At 42.8% G+C, this 15,277-nt stretch overlaps 1 protein-coding gene across 2 annotated transcripts in view; it reads right to left on the bottom strand.

Moving 5' to 3' along the window:
• SPTBN1 (spectrin beta, non-erythrocytic 1) overlaps window positions 1-15,277 on the bottom strand; it is a 227,642-nt gene that overhangs the window by 54,138 nt on the left and 158,227 nt on the right. For both annotated transcript variants that reach the window (XM_054986560.1, XM_054986569.1), the window contains 7 exons: window positions 13,779-13,870; window positions 11,824-11,904; window positions 9,048-9,163; window positions 7,494-7,606; window positions 4,587-4,774; window positions 3,023-3,140; window positions 421-579 (listed from right to left, as the gene is read on the bottom strand). In XM_054986560.1, the coding sequence (XP_054842535.1) occupies window positions 421-579; window positions 3,023-3,140; window positions 4,587-4,774; window positions 7,494-7,606; window positions 9,048-9,163; window positions 11,824-11,904; window positions 13,779-13,870 (867 nt within the window). The remainder of the gene's footprint in view (window positions 1-420; window positions 580-3,022; window positions 3,141-4,586; window positions 4,775-7,493; window positions 7,607-9,047; window positions 9,164-11,823; window positions 11,905-13,778; window positions 13,871-15,277) is intronic.

Here is a 15,277-nt window from a genome sequence, read left to right as displayed (position 1 = left end):
GAAAGACCTCTGCCTGAGACCCTGGAGAGCCACTGCCAGTTAGAGTAGACAACACTGATCTTGATAGACCAATGGTCTGACTCAGTATAAAGCAGTTGCAGGTATATATGTGTGTTGATGAGTTCAATTCAGAGCAGTTTGGTAATAACAACAAACACATTCAGTTTACATACCACCCTTTGGGACAACTTAATGCCAAGCTCAGCGTGGTTAACAAAGTGTTATTATCCTCACGACAATCACCCTGTGAGGTGGATGGGACTGAGAGAGCTCTGAGAGAGCTGTGACTGACTCAAGGTCACCCAGCTGGCTTCAAGCAGACGAGTGGGGAATCAGATCCGGTTCTCCAGATTACAGTCCTGCCACTCCTAACCACTACACCAAACTGGCTCTCAGCCAAACAATTCTAAAAAGCCTCACCTGAGAAACCAGACGCTGGTTTTCGCTTAGCCAAGTCTCCCTCATAGCTGCCTTACGGTCAAATCTGCGGGCAAGTTGTTCCAGTTTCTCCTGTCGTATGAGCTCATTACGAAGTGCCAGTTCTCTTTCATGTTCAGCTTTTTCCAGTCTTTCCCAGGCCTGGGGAAATGAAGAAAAAAATACATAAAGAGTCGGCAAGAAATTCCAAAGCCTAGACTGTAAAATGATATTTAAAAGAAATAATTCGATAGTCAGTGTTAGTAGAAGAATGCCTAACATTTAGACTTGGTCAAAAAAATACAAGTGTTTATATTTTGCCTTTGGCAGGTTATTCTTCTACAAAATAGGCACAAAACCAGATTTTTTTTTACCAAGGCCACAATCTTCTGTAGTTTATTTACAGCATAAAAATATGCTGAATCATAAGCTCAACTTGATGCCTGTCTGGTTGAAGGATGATAGTTTTTCCCTTTTAAAAATCAAGTTTCTAGACCTCGTGGCTGCAGTGAAACAAGAAGCTGCTAAGTACAATTACATGATCAAAGAAATCCTAATTGACTTCTGACAAACTGATCAAGATATGAAGCCTGATGAGTATCAGAATGTCATAAACATGGGGCCATCACCAAAACTGCTCTAGTTATTTATCTGTGATCAGTCGCACCCACACTGAAGTTTTACTGAACCCCAAAGTGCAGGGAGGAACATATGATAATGGCGTAAGTTCTTGAGAGACCCTTGAAAACTGATAGCTTGGAAAATGTTGTTCGTCCCTAAGGTGCTTCGGGACTCTAATTTTGTTCTGCTACTACAGCTACCCTCCTGAAACTATGTATTTGTTAATGTTTCTGACAGTTTTCAAATTGCTGTTTGAACTGGCTTTAAAAAAAAAATTAAATGTAAAAAGAAAAAGCAGTATTTATTAACCGATTTTCCTTGTTAACTGAATCCTGCATTTTGTAAGCTGTCCTAAAAGGGCAGAGCAAAACTATTTTAAAACAGTAAAATAAACAAATAGAATTGCTCATTGAGTGCTGCTGCAGTCGTGGCTCTTGCTTAAACAATGAAAACTTGAAAGCCTGAAAACACAGCATACAATTAAGCATTTCTACAAAAAAGGGCTTCCTCTTCCTGTTCTCCTGTTGGGGCTCAGAAAGAAATTTTAAGAGCAGGGTGGGACAGTGTATGGTGTACTCTTCCCTTTGCAGGATGTAAAGCGCTGCTCCTCAGCATGTTTAGTTAGATGCATACTTCTGACACCTGGAACATGAAAATTTTCTGTCATAATAAAATGCTGAAAAGAAACCAATTCATTTTTCAGATCCTCCCTGTGAACAGGTTTTCAGTTAGCTACATGCTATTCAGGCTTCTTCCAAATCTTGGCAGACGGAAAAGTGCTTAAAACTAAAGAATTAGCTTGATTGTACAGACACAAGAGCTTAACACGCAAATAATGGGATGGTATAGTTCACAGCTCAACGAGGTGCAGAGCAAACCCTGGGCACAAGCAGCAGCTGCCTTGGGAATCCCAGCCACGACCAAAAAAAAAAACAACTACATTAGGAAGGCTTATCCTGTTTGAATGCACTCTGTTATCCCCAAGGGATCTTGCCAGACCGGTTGCTGTTCATCTGGTCAAACAAGTACAGCAGCTTGTTGGCTTCCTCCCTAGCATCTTGGTTGTGCTCCAATGAGATTCTTCACAAGTTTTTCCCAGGGTATGTGCCTAGAAGGCACATAATACAGTAACCAGGCTGAAGCTAAGCAAGCCTGGGACTGATCAGCATGGATTCTTCACCACCAGAAGTTGAAAGAATGCTTTCCTCATGAGAAGTTAAAGAATGATAATGTGGAATGCAAACGGAGCATCTTGAACTGGAGGCCTTATATGTTTGATGCAAGAGTTCACTGCAGCGAGCCTTCTAGGCTGCTGACTGCACCAAAAAGTGACTGCTGCATGGTCTCTCCCACAAACTCTGACCTTGCCCTGTGGGAGGCCAAGGTGCATCTGCTTGGCTTTAAGAAGGTTTCAGGTTCAATCCCCAGCATCTCCAGTTGAAAGGATTAGTAAGCAGGTGGTCAGAAAGACCTTTCCCTGAAACCCTGGGGAGCCACTGCCATTCAGAGCAGACAATACTGACCTTGAAGGGTGTGCCTCAGTATATGGCAACTTCATGTGTTTACTTGTGGAGTTCTTGGCAACCCAGGTTAAGTGTAAGAACTTCCAGGCTGACTCACTTCTGTGCTCTTACCCCTCTCTTCTCTTCCTGTGCTGCCTTGCCCAGCCCTCGAGATTCCACTTTTTGTTACATCAGCTTCCACTATCCTCACTCTCTATTTATCCTTGTTGGCAGAAAGAAAGCCTTTTGGCACAGACCTGAGCTGTGCTTTATACTAGGCTACTGGAACTTAATGCAGGGCTTCTGCCCACTTTTCCACTTCTGACCTTGCATTGTCAAGCTCCCACTGTTAGTATATGCAATTAATATGATCCCTGATTCAGCGAGGTCCCTCTGCCTCCAGCATGGATTCCATCAAGTGCAGCTGAAGTTCAGCTGCTGATACTGGGGGCGGGGAAGGAATGAGCAGTTTGGACAGTTACCTTATTGATATCTGAGATGAGTTTCCCTTCCCTGGGCATGTACACTTTCTGATTGTTAGCTCTCATTTTGCTTTGGATGGTGAAGAGCAGCACCTCCAGGTTTCCTTTTTCTGTGAATCTACAAAGCAAATTGGAGGGAGAAAACCACAGTAAAACAGTACTACTCTGAAGAAATTATAAGATGTTTTCATCCAAAGATGGATGGATGGTAAGAAAAATGGTAAAAAATGGTCATATTTTTATATTTTTAATTCCACCCCCTCCCCTTTTATATTGCTTTGTGAAAACTACATGCACTCATCTAGAAACAGCTGGTTCAAATGTCACAGTCCGGATGAGGTCAACCAGCTGACTATTTGCATTTAGCTCCCAGCGGATGAAAGAAACCAGCCGATTTTTCATTATCTTTTTCTCGGGCTGTCTGTTTTGTGTTTAGGTTGCTGACTGAGGAATTTGGAGTATGGCTGCATGACTCCTGCTGTCAGCGGCAAAACCCCCAATTAACTATCAATTGGAGGAACAGGGCCTTTTGAGTTTTAGCAAAGAACATACATGCTTTATATAGGCTGGCCATGACATGGTTTGCAGCAATTTCAAACAGACATATCATAAAGTTGCTTTAATAAGACTTCTGATTATTATACTCTACTGATTTATGTTTACCCTGTACAACTGCTCATATGGAAGCACAGTCAAAGGCTTACAAACAGAGAGACCACTTTTTGGATTGTTGGTAGAAATGGTAATCAAAAGTTTGCACTCTTAACAGAAAAAAAAAGTACTGTCATCAGGGAAAGCCTTACTCTTTGGGACAGCACAAGATAACGGTCTAATTAAATAAAATCTGAGAATACCCTTTGTATACACAGTGATTGCTACGCTGATCCCAAAGGAAGTAAAACAGATTCCAAAAACAGTACATGTAACTTTTGCTTAGATTAATGAGACTGACAGCATAGCAAGCTTTCAAGATTCACAATGCACCTCTTCAGTTAAAAAGAACAATTCAGTGCAACTCAAAATTCAGCTACCTTACTAACAGATATTATTACAGAACATGTGTATAATGTGACTATTTCTAATTATAGATAGAATTTACCCAGTAAAAGAAATTCTGAGAACTAGTTGGGACTGTAAAGTGATGGGTAGCAGTGAATTGCTGTTCCTTACAAAAAGAGCTCTTTTCCTCTACTCTGTGGTATTTGCATGTGGTTCCACCCCGCAGGCCATATTTACGGCTTGCTTACTAACACGCTCACCTCCAGCTTGTAATAACTTTCCTGGCTTAAACCAGTCATAGTCCTGCGGTACTGTGTGTGGTGACAACAATTTGGTGGAGAGAAACCACAGATTCAAGTCACACACGGACACAACAGTTTAAAGGGCTGCGTAAATGTCAAGGCATCTAAGCAAGACCCATTGAGACTATACGAACAAACACAACATAAACTACCCACAATTGTCCTTTATCAGTAGACAGAAACTACCTAAAACATTCCCCATGTTTTTATTAAGCTGAGATTTATAGGAGGAGGGAAAAAAGGACATCGTGGATGACTCCTACTTGGGTGGTTTCTCCACTGTGCGGTATGTGTTGAATGCCTGTAGCTGTTGCTGTACACCAACCAGCGAGTTGGCAAATTTGCGGTTGTTCAAGATGATAATGGTCTGCTCAATCCACTCCAGGAGGTCAGAAGCCAGTGATTCATACTTCTCTATCATCTTCTCAGTTTCAATTGCATTGTCAAGCACCTACAACAAGCAATTCAAAACAAACAGCTGAAGGCCATGGCCAGGCTACCTGGGACCAGTGTATGGGAAATGGTACTGGGAAAGAAGTTTATGAAAAAGCACCGACTTCTGCAAATGTATGGCAATAAAAACACTGGAAGGGGAAGGGGATACGTTCACATGGAATGAATTAACATTTTAATGATCCCAGGCCCTAGGAGAACCTTGGAGGGACTGAGGCTTCCCGCATATGGAAACCTGCCTCTTTTGATGAAATGACCACTGCAGACTTACAAAAATGCAGCATGCAACTTATTCATGTTACTTATAGTCTGCATTTCTCACTGACTGATAAACAAAAAAATATGAATAAAAAAGGAATGAAACCTTGGATACCGATGAAAAGATAGTATCTATATTTTGGAACTTTTAAAAAAGCAACAATTCTACATTCAAAATAACTGAGTTTGCAGAAAGGTTAAGAATGGAATTTCACTTTCATTATTATTAATGACTGTATAGTACTTGTAGGCCAAGTTTGCACAGCTGCCTATGAATGAAACTCTAGATGGTCAGAAGAGCTCTTGGGGTTGCAGCAGCTAGCAATTCTGCTACAAACAACTGCAGAGGTCTTCCTCCCAACTCTGCCTTATACTGCCCACCTGCTCATTCATCCACCCACTGGCAGCTACCAGCTTAATCTTGGACTCTGTGCAGCAGAAAGGAACTCACAAGTCTGTATTGATCTAAGCCAAATAAAAAAGTCAATCACTAACACAATGAGCAGGTCAGCAGGTAGGTGGGCAACAGGAGGACAGAACAACCAGATGTTATCTGGGGATGGGGGCAGAGTCTCTCTGCCTCAACAGAGGTTGGCCTTGGGGCAAGGATGATGCTCATATGGAAAGCTTCACCCTCTAAAAAAAAATCACAACTGTTTTGTCAGCAGTGGCTGAGAGTGATGGTTGTTGTGGGTTTTCCGGGCTGTATTGCCGTGGTCTTGGCATTGTAGTTCCTGACGTTTCGCCAGCAGCTGTGGCTGGCATCTTCAGAGGTGTAGCACCAAAAGACAGAGATCTCTCTGAGAGATCTCTGTCTTTTGGTGCTACACCTCTGAAGATGCCAGCCACAGCTGCTGGCGAAACGTCAGGAACTACAATGCCAAGACCACGGCAATACAGCCCGGAAAACCCACAACAACCATCGTTCTCCGGCCGTGAAAGCCTTCGACAATACAGTGGCTGAGAGGCCTGGCCCTTTAAAAGCCCACCACCACCATCACCACAGCTGATTGGTGGAGAGTTGGAGCTATTGGGTAGAAGGTGAGGCCTATCCTTGCCCACAGGGCAACTGAGTCCTACGTTCTGGGATCCTTGTGAGAGATCCTGCCAGATTACTTTTTAAAAGGATAGGGAGGCGGTCAAGGAAGAAGAACCCAGCTACCCTTCAGGGGGCTGTGAGCAAGGGCGCCACCAGAAGGAGGAATAAGGTGCTGGAGAATTCCCTTCTCTCCTCTTTCTTAGACCACTGATGCCACCTCCCCCCATATAGCCATTCATTTTCCCATCACATGTGCAAACTGGGCTAAACCTGCAAAGAACATTTCAGTTCTGATGACAATGTTTTTTTGAATCAACTATGTAAGGCAAGGAGATCGTACTTCCATTTTCTAAAAGAGGTAGTCAGGATACTACCTTTTTCATTTGCTTTTTTAGTTTTTGTCACCCCCTTCCCCCCATTAGATACAGTGTGGATTAAAACCTCATCTATAAATAAAATGTGATATTAGCAGAATTTCGCACATACCAGTTGATGACTCAGATCCTATGCACTATGAGCCATGTTGCTCTGAATAAAAACGACTTTTTCTGCCCCCTTCCTTTCACTGCAGCCTTCTGTTCCCCACCCCAACCATGATATCAAGCTCCTTTGGGTCAGTGGACTCAAAAAAAAAAGAGTGGGGAACAGGGAGAAAGGATTCAGCAAGGATAACCCTCACATTCTCTGCAAACAAAACCCCCACTCTGCCAGAGGAGTTGCTCTGCACCAATGGAACAGCACTACAGAATCCAATCCTGTATGTTCAAATATTGTATTTCAGATCTGCTTTACCTCCAGCTGCTTGGAGGCCAAAAAGTAGTAGGGGGGACAGGGAGGGAACAGGAAAGGTAAAAAGCAATGGCTAGTACGGTGACATACATTAAAAAAGGTAAAGGTAAACGTATTCCCCTGAGCAAGTACCGAGTCATTACTGACCCATGGGGGGACGTCGCATCACGACATTTTCTTGGCAGACTTTTGTTACGGGGTGGTTTGCCATCGCCTTCCCCAGTCATCAACACTTTACCCACAGGAAACTGGGTACTCATTTTATTGACCTCGGAAGGATGGAAGGCTGAGTCAACCTTGAGCCAGCTACCTGAACCTGGCTTTTGCCAGGATTGAACTCAGGTCGTGAGCAGAGCTTGGGCTGCAGTACTGCAGCTTACCACTCTGTGTCACGGGGCTCTTAACACACATTAAAAAGTCAAAACAAAAACATGAGCGTAACTAATGATTTTTAGAACAGAATCAATGCCACCTCCACTGTTAATATAGCTTTCTCAAATCCACAGCAAAAAGCCAAAAAAAAATCTTATTAAAGTGTCATTAAAAAGTTTGCATACTATGGGACTGAGGAAGTCATCAGAAAAGGAGATTTAAGCAGGCTGCATGGCATATAAAACCTTAGCTTGCAAACCTTTCCAATTCGCTTTCCTTCAACAGCTAAAGCTTTCATCTTAGAAAAGTAGTGGTAATATGTCACCACATAGGTGATGATGGATTTTTCATCAGGATGGTCAACACTGATATCTGAAAACAAAACAGGAGTTACATTAGTACAGAATCTGGCTGTGTGTGATTTCAAAGAGAATGCTGACAAACCTGTATACAAAGCTCTAGAATTAAGTAGGGTTGCCAACAGGTCTGGAGAAAAATGCCCTCCCTTTAATAGAAGTTTAATGAGCGTAAATGGGCAGTTGAAACTTTTTTATGGCATGCAGAGAAAGAACATTACTTGGGAAATAATATTCCATTAAGCCTCTTTTAAAGGGACAGGGCATCTTTTTCTCCAGGCAACTCTAGAATTAAGCTAAGACCAGACACTACTTGATCTGTCCCTCCATCCCAGGCAAGCCAGCATGACCTAGTGGTTAGGCCACTGGACTAGGAGTAGAGAGTTCCAGGCTGAGATCCTTGCTTAATCATACAGCCTGCTGAATGACCTTGGGCTAATGACACCGTCTCAGCCTAAGCTACCTCACTGGGCTGCTGTGAGGATAAAATGGAGGTGATGAGAACTGTGTATGCCTCCTCAAATCTCTTAACGAAAAAAGAAGGTAAAACATTAATAAATAGACATTTTTATCCTGCTCTTCCTTCAAATAATTTCAGTGCAGGATAAACGTTTGTCCCCTTCTGAATTCTGTCCTTCTAACAACTCTGATGAGGCAAATTAGGCTTAGTAACTGGCCTAAGGTCACCAAATGTGCCTGAGTGAGCGGGTGTTTCAGCTTGTCTCTCCTTTGTCAGTCATAACCTAAATGTGTAGTTAAAGCTGAAAACAGCAGTAGCTCCTCCTTCCTTCTCCAAGCATCTAATAAGAAACACCTCACATCATGACATTATGATGTTCTCTTCCTTTGTTCCATGTAAATAATTAGCTGTTATTAGTGGAGGCAGGTAAACATGGACCATTGTCATGGCAAGAGGTAATTTCTACCAGAGGAAAAGGAAGGGGTAGATGCTAAACTCAAGGCTGCTGTATTCGCCAAAAGAGATGTGTTTAGTATGATGCCCTAATTCCAGCTTAAGTCAAGACTCCAGAACTGGAATTTCAAATAAAAATACATGATGTGTCCCTAACCCAGCGTGAAATTCAATAACAGCGGAGAGGAACTCTTGCCAATAAAAGTTCATGTGTATTGTTGTGTAGATCTTACAATATAGCAACAAAATAAGAAGTAAGGATTATGACAGACTCCAAAACTAATTTGGTAAGAGGTGCTGTGCTAGCAATGTAACATTTATGCAGGTCAGTTTATGTCCTTGTGAACTGGGTTTGCTGTCTGTCTCTGACCTATTGTCTCAACTGCATGGGAACCCATCTGGCATTGCTCTTTACTGGGCTCCTTCTGCTGCTTGCCATCCATTTGGTACATGGCCTTGGTTTTTCCTGTGCCCTTCCAATGAGATCGAGGCACTGTGTTTCGGACGGGCAACATACAGGAGAATCATTCCCAGAAATTCTTACCCTCTGGGTCCAATAGTTTAGTAAGGCCAAGGTGCTGTTCTGCCAGGTTAAAAGCATTCTGTAGATTGTAGTGCGCATTTGATTTCTTCAGCTTATCAAAGTCAATTAGATCAGGCCTAAGAAAGAAATGAACAAAAAACAAATTGACCTTGCATTTCTTCAGTATACAAACTCCCTTCCCCATAACACGAATGAAAGAAAACCAAGACAGGAATATTAAGGACAGAAATAGAACCAGAAAAGAAAGTATAGGATGGCATGCCCCCAGATGTGACTATGCTATAAAAATAAAAAAGGAATCTTGTGGCATCTTAAGGACTAACTCACATATTGATTATAACATAAGCTTTCGTGAGCTATAGTTAAGGCTGCCAGGTCTCCTGCTATGACAGGAGGCCTCCCACTGGCAGGCCTAGTTGCCCATCACTACTTGGAGTGGCAGCTTTTTAAAAAAAAACTGGTGAAGTTATCTGCTCTGCTACATCACTTCCTGGGAAAACAACAGAGGTTCCAGTAAACCATAGAGTTTCTGATAATTCCTAGAGGTGCCCCTGGAAGTGACTTAGTGACGCAGCCAACATCATGCCAAATGTCTCTGCCCCATATCATTCTGCCTAGCTACAGTCTACTTTATCAGTTGCATAAAGTAAAACTGTGAGGCTGATGGAAAACCAAGGGTCTTGTCCATTTTTGCTGCAACAATTTAATACAGCTACCCCACTGTGATGTTTACCTATGTACTTTGTCAGCATTCAGACAGAGATCAGTCAACTATCAATACTGAATTGTCCTTGTGGCAATGATGCCTCACCGCCAACAGCGTATGCTTCCAAGGGAAGGCATAAAGAGTCAGGAATGAGGAGAAAGATGAGAGAGAATGGAAGAGAGAATGACCATGGAGAGGGAGACACGTGCACAACACTGGGATACAGGCAAGAGGAAGAGAGCATGTATCAGGTATGGGTAGAGGGAGACAAAGATGAAAGAGAGTCTGTCATGATTAGCTGCTATGGTAGTTGCAGGGAAAGGACTGTACATACAGGAATTTTCCAAGTGAAATTGTCGGCTGCAGGCCTTTAGATTGCCTTAGAAATACAGCAGATAAATTTCTTCATAAAAGTCAGGCTACAAATAGCAGAAGGGGGAACTATTCTTAATGCTGAAGAGGCACATGACTCTGTAGATGGATTAGTGACTTGTTTTATCAGAAGAGCAATAGCTATGAGAGAAAACAAATGAAGTCCCAACCATGAACATTTCCTATGTATGCATATCACTTCTTTGAATCTTTACCACAAAAATTATCCCTAAAATAATGTTCAGAACTCCTGTTCTAGGGCACACAGAAAAGGATGTCAGTAAGCACAATGTAGCCATGGCAGCCACAGTTCAATCCAAAAATAAACATTTTTTTTTCTTCCACATGCAATCTTCCAAATTCTCCCATGAACACAAAAAGCTGCTTTATCCTGAGTCTTGGTCTATTGGTCTATCAAGGTGAGCACTGTCTACTCTTGACTGACAGCAGCTCTCTCAGGTGGAGGTCTTTCACATCACCTACTACCTGATCCTTCAACTGGAGAAGATGGAAATTGAACCTGGGGTCTTCTACAAGCAAAGCAGATACTCTACCACTAGGGTTGCCATGTCCCTCTATCCTCTCAGCAGGAGGATAGGGGCCTGGAACTTACTTTCATGTGTGTGCGCTAGTGCGCACGCGCACACACTCCAACAGTGGCATGATGACGTCACTTCCAGAAGAGACGTCACCACGCCAAGTGCAGGGCAACATCACTTCTGGAAGTGACGTTGTTGCACCAGTTGTGGGAATGCTCCCGTGCTCCAATTTAGCCGGTTTGGGGCCAAATCAGAGCGCAGGAATGCTCCTGTGGCCAGCGCAAGGGGTGGGAGGCCAGTGGCGAGCACGCTCCAGGAGTTTGCCCCCTGCCGCCAATCACTCAGCGATCGGCAGATAAGGGGGCAAATCCCCGGGAGTTTGCCCACCACCGGCGGGCACCTGGTAACCCTATCTACCACTGAGCCATGGCCCTTCCCTGTAGCAGTGATAGCTTCTATGCAGCAATTATACTTGGTGTTCATTAACATGTCTGCAGCTGTATCAGGTTCAAGTTATTAATAATTGCTTATTAATATAGTACTGTCAATGTACATGACTCTTTACAATATAATGAGAACACAAGACAAGCCTCTTCTTCAAAGAGCTTATAATTCAAAAGAAGGACAACAGGATGACAGAACAAAAAAAGAAATGGAGAAACCTGACCATGTACTATGGGTGGGATCCAGTCACCTTTTCCACTCAATCTCACCTAGTTCTCCTCCTTACTATAGACCCATACAGGATCTGTGTCAGTCCTATGATTCCCAGCATAGCCTCTTTTTTGTGCTCAAAAGGTACCCCCTTTTCTTTTTCACCAGCAGAAATACTAGTTGGTTCCAACCCTTAATCTCTGTTTTAGAGGTAGATGAGGACAATGGGAATATTTTTGTAACAGTGTTTGAAGACGAAAGAGGTGGTACAGAGATCAGTCAACTATCAATACTGAATTGTCCTTGTGGCAATGATGCCTCACCGCCAACAGCGTATGCTTCCAAGGGAAGGCATAAAGAGTCAGGAATGAGGAGAAAGATGAGAGAGAATGGAAGAGAGAATGCTGTGTTTAAGAAAGGAGCCTGCTGCTATGACAGGATTGTGATTCAGCATCGAACAGTCCAATGATTAAAACATCTCACTAAGATTTTGAGAAGTGCCCACCTGTGTTTATGGATTAGCGCGTTGAAAGCCATGCCGTCCCTCCAGCTGGTGGTGAAGTTGTGAATGTTGACGTTAGGATAGCTGACACAACAAAAGAACAACAAAAAAAGAGAGAGCTCAATCAATATAGGATTAATGCTCTGATACATAAATAATGTTGGGTGTCCACCAGTCGCTCAAGTTAGCAAAAAACTGCCTTTCAGCTATCTGTAGCCCACTGTCAACTGGAGCCTGAAGAGGAAAAACAGGATATGACCTGTCACATTTACCACTTTTTAGAGATACACATTCTAATGTGAGACTGATAATGAATTTACTAGTTGCTAGAAAAATTGAGATGGAAATCCTCTGAAGCCCCAACAATGCACAACTGGATATTAAGAGTGGGTACGTGCAGGGTTTTTTCAGGAAGTGGGATGGGTGCAGAAAAAAGCCTGCAGGGAATAGCAAAAAGGGCAAACAGCAGACAAGAGTAGAAGCAAGCATATGTTGAGACCAAAACTCAAACGAGAGATGCCCCATTTGTGCAGCTCAGCCAGACAACCATTCCATGCCAGCCTAGGAAGTATAGAATATTCCAGAACACAACACCAAAGGAACCAACCTTGAACTGGCTCTCCTCTTTTAAACAGAATAAATGACTGCTGCTGGAGTTGTTAATGAGAAGGTCGTCTGGAGGCTGTGGTCCCTTCCTAGGACTTCACTGAATCGTGGGGGCTGTGCTACATTTGGCGTTATTAAAGGGAACTAGGACTATACAGATAAGGGAGCCTATCAAAGTTTCTAATCTCAAATATGGATGATGCGAATTTCTCAGTGAACTTGTTCAGCAGATGAATTTATATACTTCAACAATTACAATCAGAGTGTGAGCTGATCAGGGGTATGTTCTGATTGCATCAAGCAACATGAACAGCTGCCAAACACCCAATTTGCAGCCTATTGGTCAGAAACCAACTCATATCTGATTTGAGATCAGCTGAGAGTCAAGTTCTTATCCACCCTACCCCCTCAGGAGAAATAGCTACACTGTGAAGTTGCAAAAAGGAACTCTTCCCATCCCAGCCAGGCAGAGACAGCAATGGTTTTAATCTCTGCATTGCAAAAAGGAGGGTGGAAAAAGCTAATTTCTCTCTCTTGTCTCTATGCTGGACAAGGACAAATGCAATTTTAATTGCTCCATTACAAAAAGGAGAGGAGAGTTCATTCTTTCTCCTTTTTTCTTCAGTCCAAAACAACACTTAGGGTGGGGAGAAGAGAAAGGAAATCAGCTGGGCTTCTGATTCCTCCCCCCCCCCGCCCCGCCCAAATTGCTGCATGTCAGCAAGTCTGAGAAGCAGTAAAGTTTCCAAAATAGGTGATCAAAGGAACCCAACTCCTGATTCTCCCCCACTCAAACCTCTGCTGGGTACAGCAAAATTTGCCCCGCCAGAAATCAGAAGCCAACTTCCAAATGATCCTTCATCAGCTGGGAGTTAGCTTTTAATGGCTGCAAGTAGCTGGATCCTGCAAATACACATGCGCAGGTTTCAAAGACCTGACCAGCCTGTCCATTAACTGGCTGCCTGATCACAACTGGCAAATGAGAAGTGAGCTGAACTGGCAGGTGTTCACACATCCTTAAGTCTCCAGATGTCAGAGGTGCATTCAATTATCTACTCCATCCCAGAATCTCATGAGAAGTCAAAATTTGAAACACAAGTTGGGTCCCACAAAATGTCCCCGATCAACTCACATTGCTGGCAGAACACTACAAGTTCTATTGTTGTGCTGCAGCAGGAAGTCTTGTGTACAGTGGCACATTTATTTGCTTGTGCAGTAGTTTGTTAGATCTGGCCATTAACTGCATCCACTTAAAGAAAGACACGTTGCTGCACATTTTAAATGTGTTCTAGTGACCACCCCTGCTAGCCACATAATGTTGCAAGGTTTCCAGATAAGCACTTAATACTCACCCAGCGGTCTTCATCTGGCACCACAACAGCAGTGCGTCCTTTGCAGACTTCTTCTCTTTGTTGTCTTCTGTTTCAACACTGATATCCTGGATCTGCAGAGCCATGTATCATTGTTAGTAGCATTTCATTTTCCAATTTCTCAGCCAATTTATATTCTACTGTCTCCATACTTCCCAGAAAGCAGTGTGCAAAACCAGCAATCAGCAGAAAACATTTACAGCTTAAGAAAAACGTCGAGAGAAGTACCTCATTCCACTTTTAAAAGATCCAGGCAAAGTTAAGCATATTGATTTCAACTTGAGAATTAAACACATGCCACTATCTGACTCTTATACAGGTCACGAGTCTGACAGAAATCAGGAGACAAAATAAATTATGCAAAACTATTTAAATGCATACAAATTCTCTAAATCTGCATGACATTCTCAAAGTATAATTTTTTTACTGTCAGGAGGAAAAATTTGGACATCTTAAAAATTATACAGAACACAGACAGTACTATCAATATATCTAATTCTCAACATGGCCAGATCTGTGGATACGTACATCTGGATATTAGAACCATGAACAGAAAAGACAGATCTTTCTACAAACCTGAGAAAAGCCCCAGGTTTGCAGAAAATGCTGAAATCTAAAATATATATACCCCCCCCCCAAAAAAATAATAGCAGCAGAACTTGCAGCTTTAAGAAACAAATGCTCTCTGTGGCCATTGCTAGGCAACCACAACATTATTGCCAGCTGAAGCCTTAGATTCTGTCGGTGAAAGGCAGGGGCAGAATGCTTTCCACGGTTGTTTCGTCCTATGAAGGAGGACTCATCAGGGCCAGGCAATCACCCGACAACTTGCTACCTTGTGAGTTCCATGAATCACCCATGGCCAGCTGCTACCTGCTGTCCAACAGTGGCCACCATGCAAAAGGCAGTGTGGTGTTGTGGTTAGAGTTTCATACTAGGATCTGGAAACGCACGTTCAAATCCTCACTGCCATGGAAACTTGCTGGGTGACCTTGGCCCAGTCACATAATCTTAGACTAACTTACCTCATAGAGTTGTTATAAAGAAAATAGTAGAGAATGATGTAAGTTGCTTTACATCCACATTGTGGGAAAAGGCAAGGTATAAATGTAGCACAAAAATAATAAATACAGCTGACAATGAGGGCAGTTAAAATGTAGGTTGATTGGTGGGTAGGAAGGATAGAAGGAGGCAGGGAAAAGGGAGAGGGTGTGAGGGCTTTCAAGGAAGGAAAAGAGGGAAAAGTGCAGGAGGAAAAATGAGAAGCCTCCTGCAAGTCCTTACGTATCCCCCACTTGTGTAATTCTATTATTATGAAAGCAAGCTATGAACTTACTAAACAAAAAAGTGAGACCATTATTCTTGTTATCAATTTGCTTTGCTTTGCTGGAACACACAGGCTACAGTCAGGTGTCATGATAAAATGGCAAGCAAATTATGAAAACGAAAAGTGAAATCTGGGCAAGCCAGCCCTAATGCAT

Source organism: Eublepharis macularius, chromosome 1 (assembly GCF_028583425.1).
Source record: "Eublepharis macularius isolate TG4126 chromosome 1, MPM_Emac_v1.0, whole genome shotgun sequence".
Lineage (NCBI taxonomy): Eukaryota > Metazoa > Chordata > Lepidosauria > Squamata > Eublepharidae > Eublepharis > Eublepharis macularius.
This window is presented reverse-complemented; position numbering and strand designations above follow the sequence as displayed.